This window comes from Uloborus diversus, chromosome 7 (assembly GCF_026930045.1).
Source record: "Uloborus diversus isolate 005 chromosome 7, Udiv.v.3.1, whole genome shotgun sequence".
Lineage (NCBI taxonomy): Eukaryota > Metazoa > Arthropoda > Arachnida > Araneae > Uloboridae > Uloborus > Uloborus diversus.
Window position 1 is genome coordinate 3,338,305 of NC_072737.1, and position 19,428 is coordinate 3,357,732.

The 19,428-nt window shown below is 33.0% G+C and overlaps 1 protein-coding gene across 1 annotated transcript in view; it reads left to right on the top strand.

Moving 5' to 3' along the window:
- LOC129225642 (CCA tRNA nucleotidyltransferase 1, mitochondrial-like) overlaps window positions 1–17,819 on the top strand; it is a 62,116-nt gene extending 44,297 nt beyond the window's left edge. The window contains exons 6-9 of the mRNA XM_054860109.1: window positions 2,587–2,694; window positions 7,095–7,207; window positions 14,154–14,318; window positions 17,588–17,819. Of these exons, the coding sequence (XP_054716084.1) occupies window positions 2,587–2,694; window positions 7,095–7,207; window positions 14,154–14,318; window positions 17,588–17,806 (605 nt within the window). The 3' untranslated portion in view covers window positions 17,807–17,819. The remainder of the gene's footprint in view (window positions 1–2,586; window positions 2,695–7,094; window positions 7,208–14,153; window positions 14,319–17,587) is intronic.
- The last annotated feature ends 1,609 nt before the right edge of the window (window positions 17,820–19,428 follow it).

Sequence of the window (19,428 nt, forward strand, 5' to 3'; positions counted from 1 at the left end):
ATTAATCAATAATTTTTTTAACATAAATGATTTATGTATTTATTTATTTATTTTTTGGATAAAAAAGTATATTCCTAAATGCATTGAACCAGGAGAAATAATATCTACAATAGAAAACATGATGATTTTCTTAAAACTTATTTTTTCTATTTTTTATAAGACTTCTCATTGATACATTAGGTAAATTATTATATGATTTTTCTTTTTTTTTAAATATTTAAACAAAATAAAGTCGGACCTCCATATATCGAAGTAGCAAATTGCCGGAAAAAAATTCGATATATGGAAACAATCTGTTTTTTTATCACAAAAATCTCCTGAAACATTAAAATTAAAGCTCATTTTCGTGTATGAAATCCAATTTCTAATTTATACGAGCTTCAGATTAAACGAAAGTTAAGAATTAAAAAATTAACAGAAATTACACTTTTGCGTCGTCATACATTTTCATTCTTCGGCAATTCAACTTGATCCGCAACATTAGGGATTTCCATTTTGACAATGTAATCGAGAAAAAAGTAAAAAACCAATCTACTTAACCTGAATGATTTTTACCGAAGCTAAAAAGACTAAAAATGATAATCAACAGACAAAAGGGATAACTTGAAACTGATTTTACAGTGTTACTGGTTACAACTAAGATTTGAAATGAGCTTGACGGAATTTAAGAACTCCAGAGCGGAACAACGACCTATCTTCCCACCCCTCAACCCCAGATTCCTTGTGAGTTTCAGACCTTGAGTGAACATAATTTTTTCCCCTAAAAGTCTAAATTGGAAAAAAAATCTACGAATGTCTCAAGAAAAATTTCGATATATAGAAACAAATTTTCTATGTAATGAACATGAAAATGTGCTCGGATTTCTATATATAGAAAATTTCCATATGTGGAAATTCGATATATGGAGGTCCGACTGTATGTGTTGATCTTTTGATTTTAAAGTTGTGTAATGTACATCAGTGTGATTCATTTGTAGATACTGCAAAATGCTTTCCGTGCTTAAGAATACATGATTTTAATTTTATAATATTTATTAATCATAGAAGTCAATGAGTATAAAGAAATCAATTGACAACATTTTATTTTTAATTGTTTATGATTAGTAATGCCTGAACTATCACAGTAAATTATTTCATTGATTATTTATGCCAAGACCCATTTACGTGGTGTTTTATTTTAGTAGTTATAGATTTTCAAAATATTTTCCCTGTAGGAAACTCTGTGTATGAGGAAATGAAATTACAAGATTTCAGCCTTAATTTATTAAATTAATTATGAAAAGTTAGGTAATAATATGAATATGTAATGTTCATTAACAATTAAGTCATAAAATCATGACTTTCCAAAAATAAAATTGTTCTTCTTACATATTGTGTTTAAACCAAATAAACCCTGTTTAAACCAAAAGGAAAAAAAAAACTTGGTTTAAACCATCAAAATTGGTTGTTATGGTTTCTTTTCAAAAAGAAAAAAAAAAAAACTTTTTTTTTACTTTCAGGTTTGAACTTCAGTTCAAATTAACCAATAATTCAAATCATCTAATTTTTGAAACCTCTTCTTACATGAGCTAGGAAAAGGTCCTTTTAGACAAATGTGTATTTCATTTTCCTTTTATATACTATGAACATAATGTACAGATTTTTCTGTTTAAATAAAATATCTAAAACTTTGAAATGAACTAAAGAGAATGCTATTAGATTCTAATGATTACCATTCACCACAGCTAGCACAGAAAAATAATGGGAGGAAAAATCGAGGAAATTCCAGATTCCTAAGAAAAGGGAGTTGACAGATGTGTTGGTAGTTTGGTGTTTGAATCTAGCGGTTTTTTAACGACTTGGGGTTCTCGAGGGACTTTTAAATGTTTCTTTGGAAAGCAAGAGAAACACAATTTATCACTTATATCTGAAACAGAAAATAAGTTTTTACAAAAATCACGTCTGCTAAAAAGGCAGACCTCTGTTTCTGGTTTTATCTTCAGAAATTGTTGTGGTAGTAGTAGTAGTAGCAGATCTGAAAGTGTGTAACATTTTCCTCCCTATATTTTCTACTTTAAAACTTTTAATATTCTGTCATAATATTTTGCACACTACTTTTCTAAAAATTCCTATGATAAAAAACATTTGGGCATTTACTTGGGCATGCATGATGACGGTGTACATTTTTTAAATTTATACCTCTTATAACGACCGCTCGTTATAAAGACCTTTTTCTCTGGGACGGAGATGGTCGTTATATCGAGCGTCGACTGTAATAATAATAATAATAATAAGATCATGCTTCTATGTTTTGTCATTAACCAGCATGATATGATTTAAAATTATTCGAAAAGCATGAAATTTGATTAAAGAATGACGAAGATCTCACGTAGCGATGGAAACGAACATTGTAGAGAAGTAATAAATTAGATTGAAAATAAGTGTTTTTATCTTTGAATATTGAACTATTTCACATAGAAGGTTGCTTTAACAGTTACGGCTTAAATGCCTGCACATGTTTCTCTTTTAATCGAACACTTAAAATTCAAAACCAAAGCCAGTTGAATTGAGTCCGTTTTTTAAGTGTAATTTTCCCTACCTTTTCAGGCATTTCGGGAGAGAGACTCTGGATGGAGCTGAAGAAAATTCTCGCCGGAAATTACGCCAAAGAAATAATGCTCAAGATGATCAGCTTGGGTATTGCACCACACATAGGTAAAGATGATATTTTAAATTCTATGAATACTGTCTGTCCAGCTTAAACAAATACCATTAGTTCCAACAAAGTATATTCATTTTAGTTGTGTATTTGATGATGCGGGTAAAGTTCTTTACGTTAGCGACTCGATAACCCTCGTTTCAAAATGCAATTATAAATCTTTAGCTATTTAAAAACAGCAATAAATGTAAGTGATAATTTTTTTTTTTTAAATTGAGCTCAATGTACAAAAAATAATGTAGTTATTAAATAAAAGTACATTGCTTGGAAAGTAAGTATCTCACAACTTTAATTACAAAACCTTTGAATGACACCATTTCTCAATGTTTTTTCAATAAAGTTGCAGTAGTGGTATATTAGATTCACACTAATCATTAAAATAGTTCATTGTTTGCACAATTAACGTAAGGTAGTAAATATACCTCTATTTCCAAACACTGAAATCTGTTTTTAAATTTATTTAATACTTTTATTTCCTTGAACAAGATATTTTTTTTAATTTATGAGTAAAATAATTGGAATTTAATCTGGCCATTGTTTATGATTACTTCTGGTATGATGCAGTTTCATGTAAGAATGGAAAAAAAAATTGATATTGAAAAGTATTTCTGCTCAAAAGTAACACATTCTAGAGAATGACCCAGCACCAAAGAAAGAATTAGAATACGATTGAAAGGAAGAGTATTTTAACTGTTTCCCCTACTATTTAGAGAAATTATGCAGATTAAATTTAAAAAAAAAACAGGAAGGAAATTTTTTTTTTGCTTTACTTAAAAGAAAACTTCAGATTTTGTAGTAATTATAGTCACATTCAAAAAATAATAAAGCATGAAACAGATCAATGCCATTTTCTTCTCTTCCCTTTTGTTTGCTCGCACTCCACCAAACAAGTGAATTGTCTAAAGTGAAAAAACCAACGTAAATAAAGCACAAATTTTGAAGAAAAATTTTTCTTCAAAATTTGTGCTTTATCTACGTTGGTTTTTTCACTTTAATCATATCGTAGCACAAAGCTTATATGATAATTTTTTCATTTTAGTGAATTGTTTGCTCCATTTTCAAAATTGCGCTAACTGCAGAAATGAGTTTTTGAGATATTTGAAGAAATACATTTTGAATTTCCCACTACAGTAGTGAAATGTTGGATATATATATATTTTTTTCATGCTTTATTTGAAACGTAAACCAATCAAGCTAGCATGTGTGGTAAAGCAAAAGGACAAAAGATGACAGAAATGCAAAAAATAAAAAAGGTTGGAGGGGGGAGAAATTGCAGATACAGTAGAAGACCGTTATAACACACACCTTGGGACCAGAGCTTTTGCGTTATACTGGTTTTGGCGTTATATAGGTCATTTCACAAATTTTGAAACTAATATTCAGGATATATATATATATATATTAGCACTTCAGAATGAGTTCTATCTGCAATGAGTATTAAAATAGTAATTATACAACTAATCATTTACAAAGAAATATGCTTTACAATTAAAATAAAGTGAATTATCCTGCACTTCTGCCAGCTTCATAGTTTGCATAACACAGGGTTCGTACGCTCCTTCAAAACTCCTCCCATGCTCCTTCATTTAGGAAATTTTTTTGAAGGGCCCTTCAAACTCCTTCATTTTGGTTTGAACTCCTTCAAAACTCCTTCTTTCTTAGTTCAAGACATACTCTTCCTGTATGACAGTAGCTTGAAGTACTTCGGTTGACAACTTTGTCACAAGGGTGAAGGTATAAGGGTGATTTTAATGTAGTAATTTCGCATATTTATTTTTTCATAAAGATGTGATTTACAAATCGACCATAGAAGTTATAAAAGTTTAAGGTTAAAATATTTTAGATGACGAAGACATTTCATAAATAAAGTAAACCATGCTTAAATGGTGCTTGGCTATTTTTTTTTTTTTTTTTCAATTTTTATGATTATTATATAACTTTTCCCTCCACCTCACTCTCAGCCGCAAAAGTCAGTTTGTCAATTGTTATTTAAATATTTAAAAATACACAAGTAGTTGTACTATATTAAGTGATTGTGTTAAAAAGGAACAATTGTTTAGCAAATCACCATTATGATATGAGTCATCCACAAGTGACCTTGAGGGGGAGACGGGTTCATGAAAATGTGACAAGGGGAAGAGAGAGAGAGAGAGACAAAAAGTAACATCACACAGTTATAACAATATTTTTTAAAAAATATGACATGATAAAAGAAGGAGTAAGATAAAGTGTGACACTTTGTGACAAAGAGGAAAGGGGTCAAACATGTTGAAAAAAAGTGTGACATTATTTAAGGACAACCCATTAGTACTCCTTCAAAATCTCATTTTACTCCTTCAAAACTCCTCCAAAACTCCTTCATTTTATTTCTGAAATTGAGTACGAACCCTGTAACAGCTGCATTTTCAAGAGCCATCTGATATTTTCTCTTTACTGTGAATATTAATTTTCATTTAAAAGCTTTGAATTAAGCTGGAAAGATGAAAAACTGTTTCAAAATTTAATTTTTCTAACAACTTCTATGTAAGCAAGGCAAAACAAAGGGATTTTTTAAACATAAAAACCTATTGTTTGCTTCTGAAAAGTTGTGCGTTTTATAGAGAATTGCGTTATATAGGTCGGCATTATAAAGGCATTCTACTGTAAACTGTTTAAAAATTTAATTTTCCTAACCATTTTTAAATTGGCAAAGCAAAACAAAGGGATTTTTTAAACTTAAAAACCTATTGTTTATTTCTGAAAAGTTGTGCAATTTATAGAGAATTGCGTTATACAGGTCGGCGTTATAAAGGTATTCTACTGTACTGTGCTTTACCTTCTCACAGCAGTACAACCCCCACTTCGAATTTCAAAGTACCTTTGTATGACATCAAATAATTTCTGTCAAGGTTGGCAATGTTTTGGGCACATTTACCGTTCTGCCCCAAACTGCAGTTTTAGAGAAACTGTATTTTGTGTGAAAATATCAAAAACAGAATACAATGTGTCAAAGTTATGTTTTCTATTGAATATTTATTCAATGTGAACATTCAGGTATAAATATATATGTCACTTATTTATACAGCTGATTAATATCTAGTTACATGGATCTTGGAATCTTGATCTAAAAATTTCAATCTGAACGTATTTTTTTTTCATAATAGTAACCAAACTTTTCGACATTTATCCATATGTGCAAATGAAAGTTCAAAATATTGTGCAATAATTATCTTAAATACAATAAATGAAGGGAAAAAATATATATTTGTGAGTCTTTTACAGCTTCGTGCGTGTGAAGATTTTCTTCTTTTAAATATGGTGCCATTTCATAATCTAAAACTAAATTGCCACCAAACTAGTTTAGGAAAATGCCAATATTTTTTTTTTGTAAAAATTGTCAGGCTACACCATAGTTTTTGTTTATTGCAGTTACAGATTTAAAATTTAAACTGAAAAAAGAAATTTCACAAATTTTAAAAATATAAATGCATATTATCAATTTATTGTCCTTTAATCTGTGATTTAAAAATTTAAAAAGAAAAAAAACCGACTGAGTCGCAACTGTAGAATTAAGAGTGCAAATTGAAAAGCCTTTTAAAAGCCTTGTACTATTAAAAATCAATTTCAAGTATTTTATTTGATAACAAATAGAAACTGGCAACGTATAAAAATTTTAAATCATTGCATTTAATTTGCTTGTCGGCCAACAATGAATTTGGTTATCAATCGCGTGAATAAAGTCTTAGTCGTTCTAAAATCTGCTTTAAAAAGGTTATAATTCGAATTCTATGAAACATGGAAGTTCCAAACACATTCTATCAGACGCGGAAAAAAAATCTTTTTATTTCGGTACTAAATTTTAAAATTTTTTAAATGTGTTTTTACTGCAAAAATTGCAAAAAACCTTTTAAAAGGTTTTTAATTAATATCTTCGTTAATTAGGGTCATCTGAAGATGCAACCTAGCTAAGAACACTCTCAATCAACTTTTCCTTTCGAAAAATTTAAAAAAAAATCTGTCCATCCGTTTTGGTGCTAGAGTACCACAGACAGACACACAGATACACAGATAAACAGACATGTCAAACTTATAACCCCCTTCTTTTGTGTGTTGGGGGTTGAAAAAAGAATTTTTATTAAAACATTATGATGAAATTTATATGCAGAAACCATTAAAAAAAAATAAAAGAGTTATATAAAAGTTTTCAAAATTAAAAGCAAGCAATGCCAAAAAGCGTAATTTCCTGCCCTTGCATGCATGTTTTTGCTTCATGGGGGAGGGGGAGTTATGACCCCCCACCCCCAGCTACACCACTGGTTGTTTAATGTCTTGTTTTCAAAGTATTTTATATGCATTGACTGAAAGTGAGCTCAGCTATTGTTTGATTTTCGGTGTTGAGACATCCGATCTTTCCCAGGTCTCCCTGCTCATCCAGATGTTGTGGAATTTGCCTGTATGTGCGACAGGTCCCACTCCATGAAGCCCCATCCTGTCACCCGATTGGCTGCCCTCCTCAGGACAGAAGAAGAGGTGAGACTCCGCCCCTTTTTGGGTGACAATCAGAGTTTAAAAATAAAACGAGCTGATGTGTGCATCACATGACTTCCTTTTACTCCAATTTAATGTCATTTCCCCATTATTCGCTATTTTAATGTGATTCAATATTTATTCTCTAAATATCACCAACAATGGCCAAATTGAAACCAAAAAAAAAATCGCCAAATTTTTCGCCAAGTTGGCGACAAAACTTGGCGACCAAAAGACTGGCGATATATCGCCAAGTGTCCGACAAATTATAACGCCACTTGAGTTTACATTGAAATTAACAATGATTTCCCCCCAAAAAGGGGCAAAAGACCCCCTTAGGAACATCCGAAAGCAACCAAAAGGGGAGGTGCACAACTAGACCCCACTACGAGTCTATGTACCAAATTTCAACTTTCTAGGACATACCATTTTTGAGTTATGCGAGATACATACGCACATACATACAGACGTGACGAGAAAAGTCGTTGTAATTACCTCGGTGATGGTCAAAATGGATATTTCGCGTGTCTATACATTCTTAGGCACTTTTCCGCATGTGGTCGAATCGAAAAAAAAACTCAACATTCATTTGGGGGTGAGCAAAATGGAAATTAAGGGCGATTTTTGAGTGAAAATTTTTTCGCGAATACAATACTTCCTTTTTTGTAAAAGGAAGTAAAAACCGGTATTTCAATCTGGACCCATAACCAGGGTTGGCCGGATTGGACCCAATTGGGCTGGACCCAATGGGTTTTTTTTGAAAAAACCCATTTAAAAAAACCCACTATTTAGCCCACTTTTGGGTTTTTTTAAATTTTCTGAGAACTTTTAAAAAAAAAAAAAATTAATTTAAATACCTTTACAATTTAAACTTCTTTTTTATTTCTTCTTCACAATAGGCAATGGACATAAAGAATGAATTTTGAACTTTAATACTATTTCTTAACTCTTAAAGGCATTTGAAAAATGCTTCAAAGATTTTAAATAAATATATTTAACTTTTTTCCTTCAACTGCTCAATAAGGAGCTCAAATTATCTTGACCAAGTCCTGTCACGTCTGATTTTCTCAATATTTGTAGATTGTACAGAGGAAACTATTTTAGCTAAAAGGCTCTCATGTGAATTATTTTCTGCAAACCAACACGTCGCGAATCTCGAATAAACAAGGTATTTTTTTGGAAATTAACAGTTTTTGAAAACGGTCGGACAGAAAACAGAATAGGATGTACAGTATTTTCATTATCTTACAAAAAAGTTTAATATTTCTTACTGTGTACACAGAAGTAGAAAAACAGGCAACATAAAATTCAAAGAAATGTCTTGATTAAGCTGGAATTCAATAAAAAGGGATTTTTTAAACTACTCGAGGTTCTACAGTAGTTTTGCATAGCAAAATGAAATACAATCAAGTAAAATGCAAAAAGAAAAAAAAAAATGTCGAAATTAAAAACGAACAAATAAACAATAGATTTTATCACTCAAAAAGTAACTTTGCCTTAACTGTTGATAATCATGGAAACTAAAAAAATCTGAAACTTCACCATTCTTGAATTTTGTCGTCTTTTATACCTTTCTTCAGAAAACGCTGAATTTTCCAGCTTTTTTTATCAAGGCAATTTTTGTGCTTTGTCCATATACTTATGCTACAATATGCTACGAGTACCCCACCTTTCCCCTAAAAAAAGACAAAAAACCCCACATTTCTTTAAAAAACCCCAGCTTTAGTTGGGTTTTATTTAAAAAAAACCAAAAAACCCTGGGTCCATGGGCTTTTTTTAAAAAACTCGGGTTTTCGCCAACCCTGCCCATAACCCCGATTTTCAAAAGGGTTCAAGAAGTTTAGGTTAAATATCACCCCCCAGCTCAGTCAATTCCAGCCGAGGACTGCAGTTTCGTGCTTATTAGCACTCATCAGCCCGGCATAGGAAAATGACCGAGCTGGAGGCAGAAAACCTTTTAAGGAAGCCAAGAGTTCCAAACAAACAGGTAGCTAATATAGAATTAGGAGCTGATAGCTAATATAGAATGAGCTATTCCATAGCTATTCTATATTCTAACTGGTAGCTAATATAGAATTAGCTATTCTATATTAGCTACCAGTTTGTTTAGAGCTACAAACTGGTAACTAATATAGAATTAGGAGCTGGTAGCTAATATAGAATTAGCTTCTAATTTCTAATTCTCTTGGCTTCTTTAAGAGGTTTTCCACCTCCGGCTCAGTCACTTTCCTATGCCGGGCTGATGAGTGCTAATAAGCACGAAACTGCAGTCCTCGGCTGGAAATGACTGAGCTGGGGGTGTATTTCATTGTATTTCTTCCTTAACCCTGGGCTATAGGGCGTTAACTTACTAAAAATACCATGCCTTGCCTTCAATCTTTGAGTTGAACCGAACCATTGCTTCGGTCACTCATCTGATCAGTGCTACTGTCCAACCACGGATTGCATGGAATTTTCAAAAGTCCAGATAAGACAAATCTATCTGAATGAGGGGGGAAAAGTAAAAATTTCATGCTGATATTCCGCTCATTTCATAGACTAATAATAAGAGTAGACCGAGCTTTCTCATTCTTGCTGATGAAGAAAATTGGTTCATAGATGTATCACGTGACTAGTGGAAGGGCTTGGCGAAGACTTTGGCAGCATGGTTGCTAGATGGCAGCATTATCTATAGTTTGGCACTCGACATGTATTTTAAGACAATGTGTTTTCATTAAAAAAAACTTCCAGGTGCAGAGATTGAACTGTTTTTCTTTTAGTTATGCATTATTTTGACATTAGTCATTAGTTTTTGATCACAGTTTTCAGTCACTTTTATTCCATTCGGAACTGCTACCTCAGCGTTGGCGTAAACGTAATGGCGTAAACGTTTTGCGTTAACGCAAAAATGTACTAATCGGTATCTTAAATTGAAATTGTAGGTAAAAATCTTACCGTTTGCCGATTCTTTTTCTGGCGCTTGCATCTTTAATTGCTTAGAGAGTTATTGAAATAGAATAAAGAAAATGCACAGTACTACCTAAACGAAAAACTCACTCTATTACCAAAATATTTACAACTTAGAATAACAAATTTACAAATCGGACTCCATAAGAGATCATTCTTCCGTGTTCCATCAATTCTATTTATTTTATTTCTCGCTCGCGTTGATCGTCTGTTACGATCAACGCCCGCTGTTGCTAGGATATCCACCAGTCACATGGTTTGGTTTATGAGCAGCAAAAGGGTTGCCATAGCTCGGTCTACTCTTATTATTAGTCTATGGCTCATTCGAATGAGGCTCTGCTTCTGCAAAAGCCGACATCGCTAAAAAATAATAGATTTGTCCATTTCCGGCCGTAAAACGGATGTTTGTCTTTCCATACAATCCGTGGTCAGACAGAAATTCTTATATTAGCTACCAGTTTGTTTGGCACTCTTGACTTCATTAAGAGGTTTTCCAACTCCAGCTCAGGCCCTTCCTATTCTGGGCTGATGAGGGCTAATAAGCGTGAAACTGCAGTCTGCAGATAGAATGACTGAGCTGGGGGTGTATTTCATGTGTTTCTGCTTTAGCCCTGGCTAATGGCCCCCAGTAATTTATTTTATATACCATGCCTTGCCTTCAATATTCGAGTTGAACCGAACCATTGCTTCAGTCACTCATCTGGTCTGTGCTAATTCTGTATTAGCTACCAGTTTGTTTGGCACTCTTGGCTCTCTTAAGTGGATTTTCGCCACCAGCTCAGTCACTTCCTATGCCGGGCTGATGAGTGCTAATAAGCATGAAACTGCAGTCCTCGGCTGGAAATGACTGAGCTATCGGTGTATTTCACGTATTTCTACCTTAGCCCTGGCTATAGGGCGGTAACTTACTGAAAAGTTGACTTTGCTTGCCTCAGAAAATTTTAAGATTTTTAAGTGTAAGAAGTAACTTCTTTCAACTTATTTCTAGTCATGTGAAAAAGATAACTTTTTTTTCAAAGAAATGTTTTAAATTGCCAGAAAGTCGACTATCTTGGCCTGTCCAAATCTTTTTTGCAGATATTCTTTAATTATTTTTAAAATTTTATACTAACTTACCTCAAATTAAACGAGTTCTAGTAAACTACGTAGACTTAAAGGGATAAAATAATACTCTTTCAATCTTTTTAATTATCTCAATAACTCGAAAGTCTCGAGGGACCGGCCGAAACTTTCTCGAGAGTTTGAGACCCGATGAAAACTTTGCGCTGTACACTAAACAGTAAATGTATTAATAGATTTTGATATATTTATTGCTAGAAAGTGGTCAGTTAAAAACCGGTTTCTGTTTGATTGTAAGATTCCATCTCTCTAAATAGTAAAATTATTATTCTTAAGTCTGATTAAAAGTGTTCTTCAAAAAAAAAAAAATTAAATCTTATATATATATATATATATATATATATATATATATATATATATATATATATATATATATATATATATATATATTTATATATATATATATTTATTTTGTTTTACTACCTTTTTTGATTTTTTTTCTCATGTATGCTACCCAATTTGCCCCCCCCCCCCCCCGCCTCATTTTTCTCTATTTATAATGTATAACTATGATATCTATCGTCAGGGGGCAAACCTAACCTGGCAGCAATGTAAAGGCTATGCAGATCATAATTACAGTGCAGCCTCTTTAGGTTTGCCCTAACTATAAAATCTGATTTGAATTATATGCATCTGTACTAAATTGGTTTGACATTACATTATAATTTTTTTTTTGTTTTGAAATGATAGTTTTATCAATTCTAGAAACATCAATCCCAAGTATACTTATAAATGTAAATTTCTGAGGACTGAATCTTCTAAATATTTAAAAGAATAAATAAACAAACTTTATTACTTTAGAATTTTATTTTATATTTTTAATATATTTTTTTGTACCTAAAGGATATTTTCCCTTCAAAATTCCTAGTTTCCTCCCAAATTTCCCAATTTTTTTCTAACTCTTAAGTATGTGTGAAAGATAAACATTTGGTTCGCTCGCAGTAGTAGTAAATGTAAAAAGATTGCAAGAATTTAAAAACCAAAATTTTACTATACGCGAAAAGAATTGGCAAAAATCATAGCAAAAATGAACTCTTGATAAAAATCGAAATCTTCAAAATTGAACCTTTCTTAAAAAAAAATCATGAACCGAAAACAAATCCTTTTCGTACAGGAACATAAAAACAACACATTTCTGATCACAAACGTTTTTATTATACCTTACATACTTGTGTATAAGCCGAGAAATTTATTACAAAAACTGATGTTTGAAGTTAGGGGGTCGACTTATACGCGGGGCAGAATTCCCGAAAATTTTACCCAATTTTTCTTAGAAAAAAACATTCCAAAACGTGAACATTTCCCCAATTTTAGTCCACCCCTTTTAAGCAGTTGCTAAAGAAGTAACTACTTAAACATTCTGCTATGACTTTAATTGGTCTGACCGTGATATAAAGAATAAACAATTACAGTAAAACGGCCGACTACGTGAAAAGTGCGGAGGATTGCCGTATTCAGGCTCATTAAAAGAAAAATAATGTGATATGGCTGTAGCATAAAATTTTATTAATATAAAATCAAAATAAAAGCAACCAGTAAAAAAAAAGACGTATCGGCAAAATCGAATTTTTTACAAGAATCGCGATTGCAAAAGTGAACCCTTTTGATGCAAGAGACTAAACTTCGAACATTTTTTAATATAAAACTGTTCATTACATTTCATTTCCCTTCTTCTTGTAGTGTTTAAATTCAAAAGTAGCGGCAAAATGGTCCCATTTTTTTCCAAAAATAGGGACTACTTATACGCAAGCTTTCAATTTTTTTCCCGATTTCTCATTTAAAACAGGGGTGATCGTGTTCCGGTATTTTACCGAATTTCCGGTATTTTCGGACGCATTTCCGGTATTTTTACGTCCGAAAATACCGGAATTATGTTTTCTTCTTTTTTGTTATGCTTTTATCTCCCTACCTCCGCAATTTTTTTAAATTATATAATACTCATCAAATATACCTGCAAGAGCCTTAAGATGGACACCTATATCCCTTAAGATGGATAAATGTCAAGATAATTTGTATAACACCAGCTCAAAAGTAACTTTGTAACCCCATTAAAAATTTAATCACATGTACACACACTATTTTGACTCAGAACTATTTAATACTGTGGCAAAGGTGCACTTAAGTAATAAGTGGTCAAAGATTTTTTGATGAACTCACAATCACCCCTGTTTAAAAGTAGACTTATACGCGAGATTGACTTACACGCCAGTATATACGGTACTTCATCAGGGCCCAATACAGGCTGATTTTGCTACCGTTTTTCGGTACCTTCACAAAAATCTTGTTATGAAATCGGTACTTTCACAAAAATCAAGTTATAAAATCAGTAGCTTCACAAAAACATCGAAAATTTCTCAAAAATTTGCATCTGAATTTGCATCTCTTATATGAACAATCGCATAAATAGAAACCTTTTTGTAGTATTTTAACTAATTTTTCAGCTGTTTCACACCAAAGTGTATTTATGCAATAGTATCGCAATCTTTAAACATCTGTTTCGGGAAACCGTTTTTCTCATCATTTCCTGTATTGCACACAGTACATAGCCCATTAAGCTGAAATGACGATGATATTTATCGTACTTCTTAGGTTTTTAGCTCCCCCTCCCCAAAAAAACGAAACCTGTTAGAAATAATACTAGATGACATTCATTCTTTTCAAACTAAAATTTCACTTGTTCTACTTCTCTTTTACAAAAATTAGGATGCCTCGAAAATTTCACAAAAACGTCGATAAAAAAAAAAAAAAACTTTCACAATACTTTCACAAAAATAGGTAGCGAGAAAAAAATCCTGGATTGGTCCCTGTTCATTTTCCTTCTTCGAAGGGTGTTCTTGTCAGTGTGAAGGATTAAAGATGCTCTCTTCTTTCTTTTTCCGTGCAGGTGTTGTGTTGCCACTCCCGCCTGAAACTCTCCAAGTATGACAGGGACCTGGCCCTGCATGTGGTGAATCACAGAGTCCCTCTTCCCGAGTCCACCAAGCCCTTACAGGCCCTGATTCTCGACTCGAAACACAAGACCAGCGATGTCCACGAATGGTGTTGCGAGGTCTGTTGATTATTCTTTCATGAAATGTTTATTTTCTCATGTATTATTTAATTTTCTATTAAAAATGAAATTTAAAATATATTTATATTCATTAACTAGTGGCACCCGCACGGCTTCGCCCGTAATAGAAAAATTAAAGGTCTTTTGGTTCGCCTGTATATTTACAAATAATGTATGGTGAATTTTCTCGCCAGTCGGCTTGTACCCATGTTACGGTTCCACGTTATGATAATTTCGTAATTACTCGTCCATCATCTTATGATATTTTTTTTCTTAAAATTGGAATAGAAAAAGAACCACGTCGAATTTTCGAAACATCGCTTCGAGGTGCACACCTCCATGCTACATACTAACTTTGTGCCAAATTTCATGAAAATCGGCCGAACGGTTTAGGCGCTATGCATCCAGACATCTAGACATCCTCCGGACAGAGAGACTTTCAGCTTTATTAGTAGTAAAGATGCAGGATTGATTAGGTTAAATATTCAGTGTTAAAAGAATGGCGTGGTTTCCTTCAATCGAAAGTACTACTTTTAGTCACTGAAATGGATAGAATGAGCAAAAAAAAAATAACATGGACCCAAAAAATACTTTCATTTTCCCAACAATTTTTCTTTAATTAATTTTTTGAAAGGTCCGATTTTTCAAACAAGGCGTGGTCTTGCTGACGTCACAAAGGATGCACTTTGCCGCATCTTTCTACCAAGTTTCCAAGTTATGATAATCAAGAAGCGAATTAAATGTTGCGATTTGTGCTTTCTATCAACCCTATATCGTTGCCAATACACGTGAGTAAAGATGCAAATTAAATATTTTGCACTGGGAATGGAAACACCGAATGGCATTTCATCATTTGTGATGTCATTGGCAGAAGCCGTAAACAATGAAAGCGCTCTGATTTAAGTGGTTTTTTTAAGTAGTAAACTTAAACAAATTATTTAAAAAACGGTCAGATCCTATGTTTTTAAGCATGCTCTTTCAGAAAAAAATACTTTTAAAACTTTGGAAACCCCATTCTTAACGGTAGCTAATGTCTGATTGGTTAAGAGCGAGAAGCTGATTTGCATAAGGGTATTTAAATGGACCTATCAGATGTTGACTTCCTGTTGGATGGACCTGTGATTTCAACTGTTGTGGCAGCCAATGTTTTTTGATTAATCATGTGTTCTGGTCCAGCCTTCTGTTCTGCATCGTAATTTCCTGCATATTATCCATGGAGGCTCATTATCCTAAAATTTATCTGAAGAAAAAGAATCTTCATCTAGTCCGCAGATAATACAATGGCAAAAAACAAAGTTGATTTTGATTCAAAATACAATTTTAGTCACTAAATTAGAAGGGTAAAAAATTGTTATAATTTTTAAGCTATGACCAAATGAATCTGAGAAATACTTTCTTCATAAAATTGTGATTTTGTACGCTGAATACTTTAAGACAAAGGTAAAGGTGGGAAGTCAGTTATCAATACAAACGGTTCGAGCGAATGGAGGCTGTTTCTTTTTTGCTTATAGGGTTGCTTATTTTATGTAGCCTGAGTCATGTCAAAGTAATTCAGGCTACTCAAAATAAACAATGCTACAGACAAAGAAGCAGTTTCTATCATTGAATCCTACTGTTAATTGAAGTCTAATACTTAATCAGAGAGAGGGAAGAAAAAAAGAGGAACCCACAGATAATCTTCATTTCATTAGTTTTAAATGTTTTTAACAGGTAATCCACAGATAATGTGTAGAAAATTATGTTAAATAATTTATTTATATTCAAAATTAGCAAAACTTCTGTAATTTAAAAGATTTTTCCGGCTTTCTCTGTTGGTCCGAAATTGCGTGCCTTGTTTGAGATTTCAATCTTTTTGCATCTTGCAAATATCTCAATCGTTTTTAATGTTTGAAGGTTTTCTACCATATGCTACCTTTTATCTGCTTATTTTATTCATTATTTCAAATATATTTTTATTTCTTAATCTTTTTTTTATATCTGAAATTTGAGAAATTTCAAATATAAAAAAAGGGTCAGGTACAAATAAAGTATATTTTATTCGTAGAAAACTATGCTTCAAGGATAATATGTGCCATGCATTAATTACTACCTAGTTACAGTCGAACCTCCATATATCGAATTTCCACATATCGAAATCCCATCAAATTTCTATGTTCATTACATAGAAAAATTGTTTCTATATATTGAAAATTTTTTTTGAGACATTTGTAGATTTTTTTTCCACTTCAGACTTTTTCTCATGAAAAATGAAAGTTAGGGGAGAAAATTATGTTTACTAAAGGTTGCGTAGATAGGTCGTTGTTCCGTTCTGGAGTTCTTAAATTCACTCAAGTTTATTTCAAATCTTAGTTGTAACCAGTAACACTGTAAAATCAGTTTAAAGTTATCCTTTTTGTCTGTTGATTATCATTCCTAGTCTTTTTAGCTTCAGTAAAAATCATTCAAGTTAAGTAGATTGATTTTTTACTTGTCTCTCGATTACATTGTCAGAACGAAAATCCCCTAATGTTGCGATCAAGTTGAATTGCCAAAAGAATGAAGATGTATGAAGGCGCAAAAATATAATTTCTGTTATTTTTTTAATGATTAACTTTCGTTTAATCCGATGCTCGTATAAATTAGAAATTGGGTTTCAAGCACGAAAATTAGCTTTAATTTTAATGTTTTAGGAGATTTTTAGGATAAGATAATATCGTTTCTGTATATCGAAATTGCTATATATCGAATATTTTTCCGGCAATTTGCTACTTCGATATATGGAGGTCCGACTGTAATAAAAAATTGTGCATATGTATCTATCTATGCATGTATCTATGTCTGAGTTCCTTTTTAATTATTAACTTTCATTTAATCGGATGCTCGTAAAAATTAGAAATTGGGTTTCATACACGAAAATTGGCCTTAATTTTAACGTCTCCGGAGATTTTTATGATAAATTAAGATCTTTTCTTTGCATCGAAATTTCTATACATCAAATTTTTTCTCGGCACTTTGCTACTTCGATATGTAGTGGTCCGACTGTATTTCAAACATAGTTAATATGACAAAAAATTCATATTACAAATCATTATATTACAAAAAATGACCAATTTACCAGTTTCAAAACTGGTAAATTGGTCATTCTTTGTTGAATTTTTGAACATCATGGCTTCTAGGGGCTATTTTGACATCATCCCCTTTCCGCACGATTTACGATTATTTTTTTCCGATGTCCCCCTTTTTGCTCCCCGTGACTTTTACTTTTCTCAAAGCATTCCCTGTGTCCCTAGGTGCTCAAGTACTGTGGGCAGGGCGCCCTCTGGCGGCAGCTGAAGGAGTGGCAGGTGCCCAAGTTCCCGATCAGCGGCCACCTGCTCATGGAGCGTGGGCTGAGACCGGGGCCCCAGATGACCCGAGTCATGACTCGGCTGAAGGGGGCCTGGGTGGAGAGCGGGTTCACGATGACTCGAGAGGAACTCTTGCGCCACCTGGAGGAGGAAGAGTCGTAGACGATGTACAGTTTTGGTGTAATAAATTATATTTTATTTGTAACGGGGGAGAGATGTTGTTATTTGAGTGACGAGCAACATATTTGTGGCATATATCGGCATGACACTAAAAGTCTGGGATGGAAGTTCCATCTCGTGACAGCCAGACTTGGAGCTACTATATATACGGGTCGACGCATCAGCTTAAGTTTTGCCATTTTGAATGGATTTTTCATTGTTGGGCTGCTAGGGTTACCACAGCAAAGTTTCGGGTTTCGCCAAGTTTGGCGAAAATAATATTTTATTTAATTAACAATTCACTCGCTGCTAATGATCAGTTGCAGTGGACAATCACCAAACGTGATAACTCGCCAGAAAAGGCAACTACTAAAACACAAATTTCAATCCAAAATGGCTGATCTTAAGCTGATGTTACTTTATTTCCAAACAAAAAGCAGTTGCTGCCGTTTCAGGAGTACTTACGTTACTCTTTATTGTAAAAATAAAGAGTAACGTAAAATTAATAAACTTCAACCAACAATGGATCCATTTAGAGTTTAATCTTTTCACTCAAGATATTAACCAAAATCTGAATTAAAATAAATTTTTAATTCAGATTTTAACTCCCCCTGAACTTTTGAATCCGTGGGGCTGAATGTCTGCATTGTGTAAGTGTATATCTGTATATGTGAGCATTGTCGAATTTTATGAAACAGGCAAACAACAATATATTTCGGTAACATTTAATAATTCAATTTTCAGTACGTGAAAATACTGCACAATTATTCAAATATTGTGCTTTATTACAATTCAATCACTGTACAAACAGGATTTTTCAAATTTGATCTCCAAAAATATTGCACATCTTTGGTACGTAGAGGTACTGCTTCGTCGGTGCAGCACTTTTTGGCAAGAAGTGACAAGAATTTCTATGGTTTGGCACCAGATATTGTGGCACCTGATTTAGGCTTTCACCTCACATTACATATTTCATTCTCGTCAGTAATTGGCACGGCATTAGCCAAGGAGAGTGAAAATGGCATCAAACAGACAAGTTTCTTTTCTTTTGATAATAGAATGAGGATAAATGTTGGACCAGATTTTCAAAAAATCATGCTTTTGAAACTACTGCACATATTACAATAAGTAATACATGAATGTAAAGTTGCATAACAAAAGTATGCCACATCGAACATTTGCAACTGAAAAAAAAAAAATCCTCTGCATTTCTCTTCCAATTCACTTTATTGTAATGTCTACCGTAATTTCGAAAATGCGATTTTTTGAAAATGGTCCATTTTGTTTTGCATACCCTGCACAGAGTGGGGCGGTGAAATGGTACTAGTTCCTGATGCTCGTGTGATGGGTGTAGTTATTGTGGGGGTAATAGGCAATAGTCTCCACATCCCACACAGTAGGAAGTTTAATAAACATGCAACATTGGTAGGAAGGGCCAAGGAACAACGTCGTTTTGCTGTCACAACGTTCACAACACATTCTCATCGGTAGTTTGAAGATGGTCTGTGGTCAGCATGAGATATCCTGATCTCTGCTCTAGTGATATTAATGGGGATATCTCTTGAGTAGGAGGTTTAGAGACAATATCAAAGGAGTTAAAGGTTAGAATTCGAAAACAAATTAAT